The sequence below is a fragment of the Pyrus communis genome, chromosome 6 (genome assembly GCF_963583255.1).
Source record: "Pyrus communis chromosome 6, drPyrComm1.1, whole genome shotgun sequence".
NCBI classification, from domain to species: Eukaryota; Viridiplantae; Streptophyta; class Magnoliopsida; order Rosales; family Rosaceae; genus Pyrus; species Pyrus communis.
In genome coordinates this window covers 20,619,120-20,635,241 of record NC_084808.1, presented here as the reverse complement: position 1 = coordinate 20,635,241, position 16,122 = coordinate 20,619,120, and the positions used below count along the sequence as shown (strand labels likewise).

General features: G+C 37.0%; 2 protein-coding genes across 2 annotated transcripts; both read left to right on the top strand.

Moving 5' to 3' along the window:
* Nucleotides 1-1,049: 1,049 nt before the first annotated feature.
* LOC137736627 (DELLA protein RGL1-like) lies at nucleotides 1,050-2,852 on the top strand. The gene has a single exon (XM_068475864.1). It carries the CDS (start codon nucleotides 1,050-1,052, stop codon nucleotides 2,850-2,852), a length of 1,803 nt encoding a protein of 600 aa, XP_068331965.1.
* A 1,354-nt stretch (nucleotides 2,853-4,206) lies between these two features.
* On the top strand, nucleotides 4,207-5,532 carry LOC137736198 (DELLA protein GAI1-like). The gene has a single exon (XM_068475520.1). The coding sequence runs from the start codon at nucleotides 4,207-4,209 to the stop codon at nucleotides 5,530-5,532; it is 1,326 nt and encodes a 441-aa protein (XP_068331621.1).
* The last annotated feature ends 10,590 nt before the right edge of the window (nucleotides 5,533-16,122 follow it).

The following is a 16,122-nucleotide window of genomic DNA, read 5'->3' as shown; positions in this document are numbered from 1 at the left end:
GGGAGAAATTTTGGGGGTTACTTTGGTTTTTAACCCACTATTGGAGTTGTTCTAAGAAATACAGCAGTGTGCAAGCTGCATTGTAAGCTCCCAAATCCCACGCTACCTTAATTACCTCTTTATCTGTTCGCGCGTTTGCTTATATATTCTACGTATTTTTTGTTTGTCTCATTCTTGGCTGAACTTCTTAATATGCATTGTTGGGGAACTTTCTTCAGAATTTGTTTTAATTATTAGGGTTTATACATCAACGAGGCTTAAGTTTGTTTGAATCCTTAACATTTCAGACTTGATACATATATGATTTATAAATGATGGTTAAGAAAATGAAAGATCAATTATGAAATTTGCGCGGTTAAATTCCGTTAATCACAAGTGGGTGAACGAGATGTGCTACAGGGTGGATGCAATACTGACATTTGGATATTAGGGTTTATACATCATGAATCTTGAAAATTTGTTTTTTTTTTTTTTTTTGAAGAGATATTGAAAAAAGTTGAGGGTTTCACCATAAAACCAATTAGCAATATAGGGAGCAGCCTAACTTACTTATAAGCCCCATGCAAAATCCCTAATTTCGTCAATATGGGATCCATTTTCAACATATATTCAATAATGATTAAAAAATTGAACGAGGATGAATTTTTTTCACTTTTAAGTTTCAAAACATGTCAATAATCACAAATGGTTGGACAAGGAGGTGACGTTAGCGTTGTTCTTTAAAAATTAGGGTTTATACATCAACGCCTTGTTGAGAATTATGTATATTAAATTTACATCTGTTGGTTGGACAAATGGCATTCATATATTTGGACTTTGGGATGCAGGCCATATTGATACCATAAAAAACATCAATGTCGTTGTTCTGCCCTTGATTTCCATGCGATATAGGACTCTGTCAAAACTGGGTAGTATTAAATTTATAATGATGCTTTCATAAGTAAGGAACTAGGAATAAGAAACTCAGACCATCTTTAATGTGTTCATGTTTGCAATTAAAAAGTGCTTTTACCAACAAGAATTGAGAGCCTAAATCGTGAGTTTTCGTGATGACGAATGCTATGTTTTCTTTCGGGGATTTCAATTTCGGTGGAGTTCATGATATATTCAGCTCAACTGAGAAAGGTTTTGATGGCATGGAAGCGGAGAACAATGTGGGGAAACAAGTGAATTTGTTTGGAGCAGAGGAATGGGGGAAGTTGGGGGAATTTGGTTCCGTTGATTCGGATCATGGATTCTATGGAAATGACTACTCCTCTGGAGGAAACTTGTTTCCCAAGTATCAACAAGAAGAACAGCAGCAGCCACTGATTTCATACTATGGACTGTATGATGCCATGCAGGTTGATCCTCTCTCGATGCCATTCCAAGCGTGCTTAGGGAAGATTGCAAAGCTCGAAGACATCCCGAATTTGGTTCCACATGTTGAACCAAAGAAAGAGAAGCGAGACCCTTTCTCCTCGTTGGCAGGGCTTGATCTCTTGAACAGCTATGGCAGTGGGTTTAAGCGGTTGAATGGAGAAAGAAATTTTGAGTCAAGCAACTACAACGCGTGCACAGATCAGGTGGCTACAGGCAGGAAGCTTTCAACTGAAGAAATCATGAGGGTGGCAGGAGCAAGGTTCATTCAGACTTATTCTCAAGTGTCTGATGTTCCCTCCATGCTGAGCCATCCGTTTGGATCCTCCTTTTCGGGCCTGTCAGATGAGGAAGCTAGAGACGTGGAGCTTGTTGAGTTCCTTCTTGCTTCTGCAGAGAAAGTAGGTTATCAGCAGTATGAGCGTGCTGGGAATTTGCTTAAACGTTGTGATTCACGTTCTTCCAGTACCGGGAATCCAGTTGAACGAGTGGTTCACTTTTTTTCTGAAGCTCTCCGGGAGAAGATTGATCGAGAAACTGGAAGAGTCGCACCAAAAGTTTTGGGGAACAAGCAGTCATTTGATGTTGATAGGGCAATGAAGATTCCTAATGATACCACCCTGGCATGTCAAATCAAGCTTCCCTTTGGGCAAGTCGTACAATTTGCTGGAATTCAAGCCATTGTGGAAAATGTGGCTGAGGCTAAGAAGGTGCATGTGATTGATCTGGAAATCCGGAATGGGGTGCAGTGGACAGGTCTGATGCAAGCCTTAGCATCGCGTTGTGATTGTCTGCTTGAGCTTCTCAAGATAAGTGCTGTTGGAACTACTTGTAGAGAATCGGTTGAGGAAACAGGTAAGAGGTTGGGGAGTTTTGCACAAACCATGAACTTACCCTTTTGTTTTAAAATAGTGATGGTAGAAGACATGCTAGATCTCAAAGAAGACATGTTCGAGCTAGATTCTGAAGAAACAGTTGTGGTCTACTCTGAATTTGCGCTGAGGAGCATGGTTTCAAAACCAGATCGACTCGAATCTGCAATGAAGGTGATAAAAAACATCCGTCCATGTGTAACTGTGGTCACTGAAGTTGAGGCAAATCACAACTCGCCAGTCTTTGTAACTCGCTTTATCGACGCCCTTTTCTACTTCGCTGCGTTCTTTGACTGCTTGGAAACTTGCATCCAACGAGATGATCCAAACAGAAGTATTTTGGAATCAATGTACTTTGGGACAGGAATTAGAAATATTGTGGCAAATGAAGGAGAGGAAAGGAATATCCGAAATGTGAAAATTGATGTTTGGAGGGCATTTTTTGCGCGGTATGGAATGGTGGAGATAGAATTGAGTTCATCGTCGTTGTACCAAGCAGACCTGATTCTTAAGAATTTTCCGTACGGAAATTCTTGCACGCTCAATATGGATGGGAAATGCCTGCTTCTTGGATGGAAGGGCACACCTCTCCATTCTCTTTCTCTTTGGAAATTTCTTTGATGAAATAAATAAAAAGGAGGTTGCCTGTAGTTTTAAATCTCTGACATCTTATTATCTTCTTGGTTGAACTTCAAATTCTAGTTTCGGATAATAATCATGGTCAGGAACTGCATAGGTTATTTTCTTTGTTAACCTTGTGCTTGTTCAACCGAAATGGTTGGCGAACACATTTGATGACGATGATGATTGTCCTTTCAATGTATATGTTTCCCATGAGGGATTGCAGAATCTACAAACATGGGAGAAAGCACCAGAATTGTACTTTTGTCTCATAAATTCTCATGAGCGAATTTGTTAACATTAAGTCGAATACTATGGTATTCTTTGAAATTTTCCTCTTTGTCCATCGAGATGATGATCACATTGCTCTAGTTATCATTGAAAGGATGCCCGCGCGAAGAAAACTGAGCTGTTAAGAGAGGCAACTGCTTATGAACACCATAAATATGTACAAGTGCATCCAAACACGTCTCTACAACTATGGATCATAAGTTCATAAGACACTGGATGTATCAATTTATTCCACAACTATCTAAATTCAAATACCTTAAACGTAATACAATCTGTATCGTATAATTAGTAAAATGAATGCCTAGTCTTGTGTGTCACGTAGTGCCGAATGTAGTATCATGTGTATGCATATTACTCAAAGATCGGATGTTCTTGATTTTTCATGTGATTTTACAGTTCTTGTATTTCTTCTTTTCTTCCATGAACTCGGTCATTCTGTTCTGCGATGCCTTACGAAAGCCATGCTTCCAGTTTGTACTTTCTTCACTCTAATATTCTGTGGTATTTTTTTTTTTCTTGCGTGTCTTATCCCTAATCCTTATTCCTTTATCCTTTTGGTCATAACATGCCGGCTGATGTCCAAATCAAATTTACTCATAGAAGATATCAGATCCTTGGTGGTGAAAACTATATCAGCAGAACGAATAATTTGCTTCTTGCTTGGATCATGTCGTCGAGCGCTCACATACTCCTAGCTTTACATGCACAAGCTTCGTACATAGCGTTTGGATGTATTAAACTGTGGCCAGGCTTTTGCGGATCAACATGAATCATTGGAGGGAAACCATAATTTTTTCACTGTACTAATTAGTTTTCTAAACATATGTCCTAATCCGATCGAGTTACTTAACAATTTCAGTTTTCATACAGCTGTTGACAGACTGGCCTTGGAATTTCACAGAAGGCCAAGCTACAGCATATCCTACAAATTTTGTCAAACCATGTAAAGAAGTCATAGCGTAGAATGTCAGCTTATAAGCAGACACAAACCCACAAGAACATTCGTACACTTTTCGCACTCCGAAAAACAAGAAAAGTTCAGCTTTATTCTTCTCTTGAAACCATGAGTTGTGCCTCTGGATTGTCAACCGTCGAAGTGATGAGAGTTGCAAGGGAACGGTTCATACAGTTCTCTTCCCGGAGACACGCAGATGACTGCATGGCTGACCATGTTCTAGGCAGCACTGCTTTCGGCCTCTCAGACCAAGAAACAAAAGATGTTGGGCTTGCGCATCTTCTTTTAGCTTGTGCTGAGAAGGTTGCAAAGAAACAATACGGCTGCGCAAAAAAGCTGCAGAATCTATGTGATTTCCTGTCTTCCAGTAGTGGAAATTCTGTTCAAAGAGTTGTTTACTATTTTTCCAAAGCTCTCCAACAGAAGACCGACAGAGAAACTGGCAGAAACACATCACAGGGATCGGAAAGTAGAGATGTTGCCGCTATGCATGTTGAGGAAGCAATGGCGGCTTTGAGTCCTGCTTTAATGGCATGTTTCCTTGAAGTTCCCTTCTTTCAAGTTACCGAGTTTGCGGGCATCCAAGCGATAGTGGAAAATGTGGCATCATCCAAAAAGATTCATTTCGTTGACCTTGCCATCAGAACCGGGGGACACTGCATCGTGTTGATGCAAGCACTCGCGACAAGATATGAATGCCCAATTGAGATGCTAAAAGTTACAGCTGTTGGAGTGAAATCAAGGAAGAAAATTGAGGACACCGGCAGAAGGCTGGCTCAATTTGCTGAGGCATTGAAGTTACCTTTTACCTTCAAGATAGCCATGGTAAAAGATATCAAAGATATAAAAGAAGGTATCTTTGAGTTAGATACTGGTGAAGCAGTTGCAGTTTACTGCCCTCTACTACTATCCAGTACAATGAGCCAACCCAATCGCTTGGAATCTCTGATGAAAGCCCTCAGAAGCCTCAATCCGCGCCTCATGGTGGTCAATGAAGTCGAGGCAAATCACAACTCTCCGATCTTCATAAACCGTTTCTACGAAGCACTCTTCTACTACAGTGCATATTTTGAGTGCCTCGATGCCTGTATGGACAGAGGCAGCGCGCTACGGATGGAGTTGGAGGAAACATATTTGAGTCACGAGATCAAGAACATTGTTGCGAGTGAAGGCGAAGAGAGGGTAAACCGGCGGATGAAAATCGATGGGTGGAGGAGTTTGTTTGGAAAATGTGGAATGGTGGAAGCAGAGCTTAGCTTGTCTTCCTTGTACCAAGCAGACCTTATTGCCAAACAGTTTGCTTGTGGGAGGAGCTGCACAATGGGGACTAATGGGAAGTGCTTTGTTGTTGGATGGAAAGGAACTCCAATTCTCTCACTTTCTGTTTGGAAGTTCCACGCGGTCAATGTTAAGACCTTTAAACATCTCTTGTAAGAGCTATAGCCCTTGTAGAAACGATAATAACGGAAACATATGTTTCATTAGTTTTGTTTTCCAAACAAGGTGACATGACATGAAGTCATAATTTTCAGGCCTACCAAATCCCCTCCTTTCTTGGTCGTAGTAAAATCACGACTTACCCGCTACACGCAACGCCATGACTAAAAATTCTTCTTATATTAAGAGTATGTGAGTTTATACCACTAATCCTGTTGATTCCTGAATGCTAGTGCTTGTACTTTCATCCTCAGCATTCGCAACGGCACCGTCGATCTTTCCGGCTTCAGACGCTGGCTGGTAAATAAGCCGCCAACTAAAGTAGGTTAATAACGTTTGCTACTGCGCCGTTTAAGGGGGAGTTTTGACTTCCGTGAATGACGAGTTTTATAGTAATTGTATCATGCCGACGCCTTGTGTGGGTGAGTCCAAGTATTTGTGAGAGCATTTGTACCATTAGTGGCGAGTGTGCTGGTAAAAGCTTGCAAGAAATCCGATCACAAAAGCAGTGATATCGAATTGATATTGAGCTGGTTGGCTGCTCTGAATGATGAGATTGAATGAACGGTTGAAGCATCTTCATTTATAACTCCAAAATTGCTGGCTTAGCACCTAGCAATCACGCATTATTTGTTATTTTTAAACATTGAGTGGTTCTGGTTCACATTAATGTGTTAATTCCTCTTGGTTTAGACTAATGTAAATAAGTGTCGTAAGTAAGAGAGGCTACATGAAAGAAGATGACAACAAGTCAGTGTCTCAAACGTGTTGTACATTTTAATTTACATTAGTGATGAATTTTGAATTGAATCAGTTACCATCCATCTTGAATAATTGTTTTTAATTATCTTTTCACATTTGGGTCCACTTTTGTTTATTCTGTGATTATTGTCATGCTACTTCTCAAATGCTTCCACATTTCAACATAAAATAATGCATTATTGACGACTGAGATGTAATGACCGCCAAGAAGTCATAGTTTTATAATGTATTCGATAGTCTTTGTTTTCTCATGTTCGTTTCTTTCCTCTTTTCCTCTCTCTTACTCTTTCTTTGCACCTTTCCGGCCTATGTTTTTTCTCAAGTCCATACACCAACATTATCATATTATAAACTTATGTTTTTGTTGACTGAAGGAGCTTGATTTGTGTTTAGGGATTTCAATATCATCTGTTAGGCAACACAACCACTGCTATATTTTCAGCCATGATCAATTTACTCCATATATTCATATACACGAAAGTTCGAATCTTTTTTGTGATTTTGAAAATTTTAACTTAGATATATCCCTCACTCTCCATCTTTTTTTCTCTCCTTTCCTCGTTCATTTTCGTCCTTGGCACAGTGGAATGCTACCCACGCGTCAATAATCGTGACTTCTTCTCAGCTTTTAATTATGTTGAATAAATACGAAGATTTCAGAAGTTCAAAACTTTGAATTACGCAATAATGAACCCTTGCGTATTAACCAAATTATTGTATTCTAAGATTATAAATCGCAAATGGTGAATTGCCCTGTAGTCTTCCTCTTTAATTTTAGTGTAGCTTACAGACTTATTAGTAGTAGCATCTCATAATCAAGAAGAAAAAAAAAAATCACAAATGATTCTTCATAATCTATGTCTTTAAAACCCTTATTCGTAACTTGTACAATAATATATTCGAGAAAAATTCTAAGAATATTTTCTCAAAAGTGGGACTCTTCATGGACTCTCTGTCATTTCATGTTTTTTTTCACAATATTTTATATGGAACTTTCATGAAAAGGGCTTGGCCTAAGTTTATTTTAACAAAAAACTGTGCTATAATTTTATTTAATGAAAATGACTTAAAATTTAATGAAAACCCCTTAAACTTTAATAAAAATAACAAAAAAAAAAAAAAAACTTAAATTTTAATGAAAAAAACGTAATTTTAATATTAAAAAAACCCGGGTCATACTTGAGTATCACATTGTAGACCCCCCACCCCAACCCTATCTTCCTTATCAGTGAACCGAAAATAGTCTGACGTGCAGGACGCACGCGTAGTCATAGATACTGTTTATAAAATTTACTACACTGTTTATGAAACTTAACTGTCATATCCCGGCCTGGGGTGGATCACTTCCCGGGCCCGTTCCACCACCGTAACACGATATTGTCTGCTTTGGGCCCTGACCATGCCCTCAAGGTTTTTTTTTCTAGGAACTCACACGAGAAATTCCCAATGAGTCACCCATCCTGGGAGTGCTCTCGCGCGTTACTCGCTTAACTTCGGAGTTCCCATGGAACCCGAAGCCAGTGAGCTTCCAAAAGGCCTCGTGCTAGGTAGGGATGAAAATATACATATAAGGATCACTCCCCTGGGCGATGTGGGATGTCACAATCCACTCCCCTTAGGGGCCCGACGTCCTCGTCGGCACACACGCGACCATAGTTAGGCTCTGATACCAATTGTCATATCCCGGCCTGAGGCGGATCACTTCTGGGGTCCACTCCACCACCGTAACACGATATTGTCCACTTTGGGCTCCGACCACGCCCTCACGGTTTTGTTTCTGGGAATTCACACGAGAACTTCCCAATGGGTCACCCATCCTGGGAGTGCTCTCGCGCGCTACTCGCTTAACTTCGGAGTTCCCATGGAACCCGAAGCCAGTTAGCTCCCAAAAGGCCTCGTGCTAGGTAGGGATGATAATATATATATAAGGATCACTTCCCTGGGTGATGTGGGATGTCACATTAACAGTACTACATTGTTTAATGAGATTTACTACACTATTTATGAAACTTACTACACTGTTTATAAAACTTACTATATTATTTATGAAACTTAAAGGTACTAGATTTCCAAAAGTAGAATTGGTTAAACAAATGAGAGATTAGAAAAATACCTCAAAAATGGTGGCCTCGATAGCTAAAGAGGCGACAATAATCCGCAAATAGAACCCAAAAGAAAATAGTCAGCCTAACTAAGAGGAAAATTATCGAACAAAACAAACAAAAAAAAAAAAAAGAGAATCCAAAAGAAATTGCTAAAAAAAATTCTTAGGATAAAGAAACCCACTCGGCCATTCAGTAGAAAAATTATGAAGCATTGATTCAAAGATGCATCCGTTAAGGTCATACACAATGTCCTAGAAGATGAACTGAAGAACCAAATTGTCTTATAGCATGCTTCTCAATTGTTTTAAAAATGGATTGGATTTCTATATTTTAGCAATTGGCACTTTAAGATAAGACAATTGTATTTAAAAATAAATGATCAGATACACACATTACTGTGTGAAGATGGCTGGGACTTTTGCTAAACACTCATATTGGTAAAAAAAAAAAACAAAATACTTGTACATGTTATTTCTTCGTTGCTTCATTGTAGGTGAGAATATTATGAGATCAGTAGATGACATAATTAAAGGAACCCAATTCAATGCTTAAACCTAGCTTATCATTGCATTGAAATGACAAAAAAAATGCATATTATATCCATGCTTTCAGCCATTCATTAGATAGATGTGTTTGAATGTCATTGATGCCAATGATAGACTTCATTACTCTGCACATACAAATTGTTCAAAAAAATTAAAGCATCTAAATGCATTAAAAGAAGATATATCTATATCTAAAGAGGAAGGCTTATCATGAGCTTCAAGAATATGTAAAAGAAAGGTAAGTATATGAATTCTCAAAATAAAATTGAAATCGAAATTCTTATATCTAAAAAAAATTGAAGAAAAATTAAAATTAGGTTATAAATTGAAAATATATTAAGAGGAACTCTTCAAAGTATGACTTCTGCTGCAATATTTTGATATAAAACAAAACCCCCATAATTAGATTTATTAGGGTTTTTTTTTACATATTTTCATGTACTTCAAAAGACATACTAAACGGATATATCACATTTAAGTTAAAGTATGCTAATTACGAAAATAATTTAAATGGCTCCTCAAATTATCATTGTTTACATCAAGAAATTAATGATATATCCTCTGTTTATATAATATATGTATCTTTGATTATAAAACCAATAGAACTTTTTACTATTGATCTTAGTATTAATAGAGCAGATAAGAGCTAATGAAATAGAGCTAAGCTACTTCACCTCTTCCATAAGTCCACGTCTCCACCCAAGCCTAGACATCCTGACATTGCCCAGATAGGTGTGCCTTCCTGACCTGCAAGATTTACACATAATTGGAAAATTGAAAGAGGTTTAAGTATGAACAGATTGTAAAACGAAAAACTTTATAGCACTAAATTGGGTTGCAAGCAAGCACCAACCATCATTAATAAAAAGTGGGTACACAAAATTGGCAAGAGATAAAGTTATTTCATGAAACGCAGCTCTGAGCGATGTCGATCTTCGGTTTCGGCAAGGAAATGTTACATGATCTCAAATCACCTTCAATTGGTAATTATGTAAAGAAATAGTTACGCGAAAATTCACATATATATATATATATATAATTTTTTTTTTTTGAACCTAATCTACCAATTCAGTGCAACAAAAGCAAGAGGTGAGTTGGGAAAAGCATACCTTCACAAAGCAAAAAGCTTTTGATATTCCACAACTTTCTTCTTCTTCTTCCTTCTGAGTATCTTCTGATTCAGGGATGGTAGTGTTGCAGCACTCATCGAGCATGCCTATTTCAGTAACCCCAAATTAGTTTAATTTTTTTTTTTAATGTTTAGATACAAAATTGGGCATAATAAAAACTGAACCAAAAGTCTTAATTGCTTACCCAAGTGAGAAGATTTTGGAAAACAACGCGAGGCAGCTGTGTTGACGCACCCCGACCGAAATCAAGGCGTGTTGGCCGTCACATGAGGGTGACGTAACCATGTGTACAGTGCGGAAGCTAAGAATAATAATAAAGTACGAACAAATAAAAACCAAACTACACACAGGGTAGTTAACATACATGTGCAAGCGTAAATGTGAAAAACAAGATTCAGAGCACAGAAAACCTAGTGCAGTTCAGAGGAACAAACACTAACTAAAACACACCCAGAGGGGGGTCCTACACTGGTGATAATCTGTCAGATATGCCGAGAATTCCTCGTGAGCCACCAAAAGAGCTATCCAAACTAGAACCTGGAGGGGCGCAAAACAGAAAGTGTGAGTTAATAAAAAAATACAAACCAAATTATTGTTTGGTGTTTGCTCGGACGTGGACTAAATTATTGTTCAATTTTCTTTTCTATTAAGGATATTTTCAAAATTAATATTATTGGATGAGAGTGAGAGTTAATAAAAAAATACAAACCAAATTTCTTGCCAACCAAAGAAATATACATGATTCAAGAGTAGCATAATACCATGTAACGCAATATTTTACAACATACTTACAATAGCTACAATATACGCTAGCTACTATATTCTACAACATTATCATTCAAAAGTAAATCCTCATGATTCACAAAAAGCTAATTAACGTTAGCCAAAATATTTCACAGTACATGACTAAGTTGGAAGCCACGAACTAATGTTGTACGATTAACAAGAAGTCCTACTGGTAGGAACAACAGTCCAATATACTACCTTCCAAATATGCACGGTAGTTTAGCTTGGGAATTAAGGTAAGGCTTTATACATATTGGCTTCCTCTTCTTCATCCATATAACTATAAAGTTATAGCGTTCATTCATGAGACAGGACCAGGCAAAATTAAACCAATTCTTGTTTCAAGCCTCCAACTAAATCGATCATACAAGGAAAACCCCATGTCCGAGCGCTACAGTCTAGAGTCAATGTTATACAGTAGCATTACTCCTGGACAATCATATCCTCATCCGGGTTATCATCCTGCCCAACCTCCTAATCAATATATGGTAATTCAATATTCTCCACCACCACCACTTCTTCCTCCGTATGGATATGATCATCATCTTCAGTATTACAGTAGTAGTACTACTCCAGATCCCGGACATGGGCAGGGCGACAACTATCAATCCCAGCTTGCTCCTCCTCCTAAAGCCAAGCCCAAGAAGCCCAAGAAAAGAAAATCTGTCAAACAAACATCGCATAAAGTTTGCAGTAATCGAGTTAGCCAAAACACAGGGGACAATCATAAGATTTACAACATTGCCATCAAATACAGTTTTCGTGATTTAAGCCATGCGGAGGACGAAGAAGGAAAAGGAGAAATTGGCATCCAATACGGTCGTCGTGACTTGAAAGAAGAACAAGAAGAGTGAATATATTAGGGCAATTCGGTGCATATACATTATGTTCTGGCGATTCCCACACCACAATAAAACAATCTGCTGTTCTATGTGCCTTAATTAATTAATATATGTATAAGAAATTTTGTAGAACATCCACCGTACGAGAAAAATTTACTGATATGAAATTGAAATATAAGAAGATTATATTATGATAACTTTCAAAGTATTGTTGAGCTAGTCGGTAGAGTTCTTTCATATATCTGTTTTTAAGTGTTGATGGTGCGCCAAAAATTTGACTAAAGTCCAAAAGGGAAAGAAGAAATTAGTATATATGCCCATATCATGTAGGGGTACGCTGATCGTGTTGGTAAAATTATTAATTGCATGCTAGGTTGGAAAAATTATACATACATACATATATATATATATATATATATATATATATATATATATATATACTGTATGCTGTTAGAACATTGTTACTTGGTATACTCGATACATGCATTGCATAATATGTATAGATGACGAGTTTATGTTATAATGTAATAATAATTAAAAACGAATTTGCGTGTTATAATAGTATGGAATAAGTAAGTTGATGTTTTATTATAAAATTAATTGACAATATATAAGGAGAGTAATCTCACTTTTTATAAGCACATGTAAGGTTTCTTAATTTTTGATATGGATTTAGACTCTTGACAAGCCCTTCATGGCTAAGTCATTTAAACTTAACACATGAAAAACACACGTGACGTGAGAGCACGTGGATTGTTTGGCTCAACACGTGAGTAACATATTCCAATATTATGCAGGAAGTTGAAGTTCTATAATAAAACAGAGAATAGTTTAACTTCTTATAAGCACATGAAAAATCATATAATTTTTCGATGTAAAATTTACATTCTCAACATGAGTGAACTTGTTATACCACATAATGGTGTCAATTATCTCTCGCTGAGTTGAGAATCTAATTAACTGATAGTAAACTGTCACAAATAAATTATGCCATATCTATGGGAAAAAAAAAAAAATTGTATTGTTCTGTAGCGCACCAAGACAAGACATGCTAGAACTATTCCATATGTCTAAATATTCGATGGAATGCTTGTTTGGAAGTGCTTTTAAAATGACTGAAAATATTTTTTAGGTTCTAAAAATACTTGAAGTGCTTCTTGCAGGAAGCACTTCAAGTGCTTTCCAAAATTCACTTGCATTTTTGCTAAGGATTGGTACCAAAAACGCTTTCAGTCATTTTAAAATCACTTCCAAACGAGCTACTATATTTTAGAATATATTAATAATCAATCCACATTTAGTAACTAAACTACAAGTAGGTTAGTTATACCACATAATGTGTTCCAGTACCACATAATAATTTTTCATATCTATGTCGACATATATAAAGTGAATTAAGACTAGTGTACACTTCTACTGAAGAAAGTTTTTATGAGTAAATTGTAGCCATGATCCCTTAACTTTAACTCAATTGGAGCAATGGTCCCTCAACTAAAACTCTATTACCATCGGTTTGATCCCTCAACTCATCAAAACGTTCATCTAGGATCCCTTAACTAAAAATCCTTACCATTGGTCTCTCAACTTTAATCCAACTGGAGAAATGGTCCATCAACTTTAACCCAATTAGAGCAATGGTCCCTCAACTTTAACCCAATTGTAGCAATGGTTCTGACGAAGTTGACGAAAATGACCATAGCTACACATTTGATGAGTTGGGGGACCAATAGTAATGGATTTTTAGTTTAGGGACCATTGCTCTAATTTTATTAAGGTTGAAAGACCGTTGCTACAATTTATTCTAATTTTATATGTAAATTTTTTTTGCATGAATTCTAGTTTTTTATTGTTATTTTTAACAGGAAAACACATTTTTGTACTATCTTTTTTAGAGTGTGACTTACTTGTATTAGTAGATTTCACCTCTATACTAAAATTTGGTCATCCTCTCAATACTCATTTGAACGTGATTTAACAAATTGCTAACTCGATTATTATACCCTATTTGTTGGATTTATCCAAATTATAAGATATGGTGGTCAACTCCACTAGCACATGTGGATTATATACATGATAGAAATGTATACGTACCACAAAAAATAGCTTGGAAATTAAGCAAGCAACTTGGTATATATTCCCACTCCATCTCCTATATATAGAAACGAGATAGCTGCATTGGTGACTACAGCAAACAAGAAATCAAGTAATTTTGAGCCTCCAACCAACACAATGTCACATACCCTCTTGTACTGTGGCAGCATGGTCGCCAATGGTTCAGACCCTATGTCCCCTCAGCCTACATACAATCCCAGCTTTGGCGCTCCTCCTGCAGGTTACAATAACTATGGTCCTCCTCCGCCAGTACCAAATTATAGTTATGGATACTACGGTAATAACCATCCATCAGCGCAGTCTGCTCCACCTGCTCGTGCTTCGTATCAGTCGCATGAATATACTAACTACTACGCTCCTCAACCTCAACCTCAACCTCAGCCTCCATCTAATTATGGATACTCTAACCAAGAGTAATCAACAATGCAGCCTGCTCGACGTCCCAAGGCCAAGAATGGTAAAAATGGGAAAAGGGGTTCTAGTGGTACATCTTACAAAGTTTCTGGGAACCGAGTCAGTGGAAACAAAGGAGACCACAATGGAGTTTTCAACGTTGGCAACACGCATGGTCGTGGCGGCACGGACAATGAAGAAGAAGAAGATTGAATATGAATTATGGAAATATTAATAAGTCATGCATGCACGCTACGTGCATGTAGTAATTCGCAGTTCCAGAAGGGCATGGTTTCATACATCATGGGCTAAACTCTTCCTTACATTTATAAATAATTAAGAGATGATGTACTAGTACTACACTGTCTGATCACTGCTATTGACCTTTTAAGGTTGTAGAAACCGTGTATTCAATAATTGGAATTGAGATATTACAACCTATTTATACATGAAGCGTATGATTGCTAACCTAGTAGTTACAATGTAACATATATACATGCAATTATAGCCTAATAACATCTAATAACATCATAACGGCAAAACAATAATGTGTTGACATTCATTGGCTTTAAAACCATCCTTGAAGAGCCTTAACTATGGTAACTGCCTAACAAAGGTTAACAATTGCGTAATAATTATTATTTATCTACTAATCAGTACTTTTATATAATGATAGATTCTGCAATGGGCATCTGCTCAAGTGTTCATGTAGTTAAGAGCATTTATCTTTGCAGTCAAGCTCCAAAGTTCGATTATGGGTTATGCATTGGAAAGCACCACGTCCTCTCGTATTAGTTGAACAAATTTGACAACTTGATTTCTAGCCAAAATATTAATTTTAGTTATGATTGAGCCACGCCAACAAAAATATCAATGACATTCAGCCATCAGCCATCTTGCAATTATAATCCCAACTATGAAGTTAGAACATTTTGCATTCATCTACGTATAGAGAGCATCCTATAAAATTCATCATTTGCAGAGGTGAGTCTCACACCCCATCTTGGTGAGAGAGAGAATTGATAATTATTTATTAACACGTGACATCTCACTTAAGAAACAGTTGGTTGTTTGCTTGCGAAATAACATGAGATTCGCTAATTGCATATCATTCTTAAGGGGACGTGATGCATTATACTCAACTGGAGTACTATTTTGCAAGCTTCCCGAAAAAAAAAAAAAAGAAAAAAAAAATGGTATTTGGTCTCAAACAATGAATGTTTTTATCTTTTTATAACTGGGTGGATTTGAGCTATATCGAATCTTGATTCTCTTCAATTTGCTCTGACCGGGGTAAAAGTAGGTGGCTTGAAAGAATAACGCCGATGATCGAGCCTTTGTCTAGTATTTTGTTTGCTTTATCTCTAATGCCTGTGCCAAGTACACTTCTTTACATGTAAATCCCCACTCAATCAACGAAATTATATTAAAATTCACTACAATTGCACTGAAAAATAACTAGACAAAAAACTTTCAAAGTGTCATTAAAAAATAAGGAATTTTAACGAAAAGTTCCCAGTATTTTATACTTTAATGAAAAATCATATTTTTACACTAAAAAGTCAATCATGATACTATTCATTTTATCCTTTATTTTATCTTTATTGTTAAAACTCAAAGTTTTCAAATTATTTTCATTATTTTTCCTTAAAAAATATTTCATTTAATCATATTTTCAAAGTCCTTGGCAAGTTAGCCTAAAATTCATTGCGACTTTGTATATGTAGACTGTCTACTTGGTATAGGGATTGGTGATTGGTCTTTAATGGTGGGCTCGGGGTCACAGAAGCAAAGTTTGGTCCTTTAGGCTTGAATGGGCTCGGGTTCACTTCCATCTTTTGCCCAAACGAAATAATTTCTCTCTTGAGGAACCGTTCTGACATATTCTACGTCTTTTGAGCTCAAATTTTAC

Coding starts and splice junctions, on each gene's coding strand:
- LOC137736627 (XM_068475864.1), top strand. CDS start 1,050: ATGACGAATGCTATGTTTTCTTTCGGGGATTTCAATTTCGGTGGAGTT.
- LOC137736198 (XM_068475520.1), top strand. CDS start 4,207: ATGAGTTGTGCCTCTGGATTGTCAACCGTCGAAGTGATGAGAGTTGCA.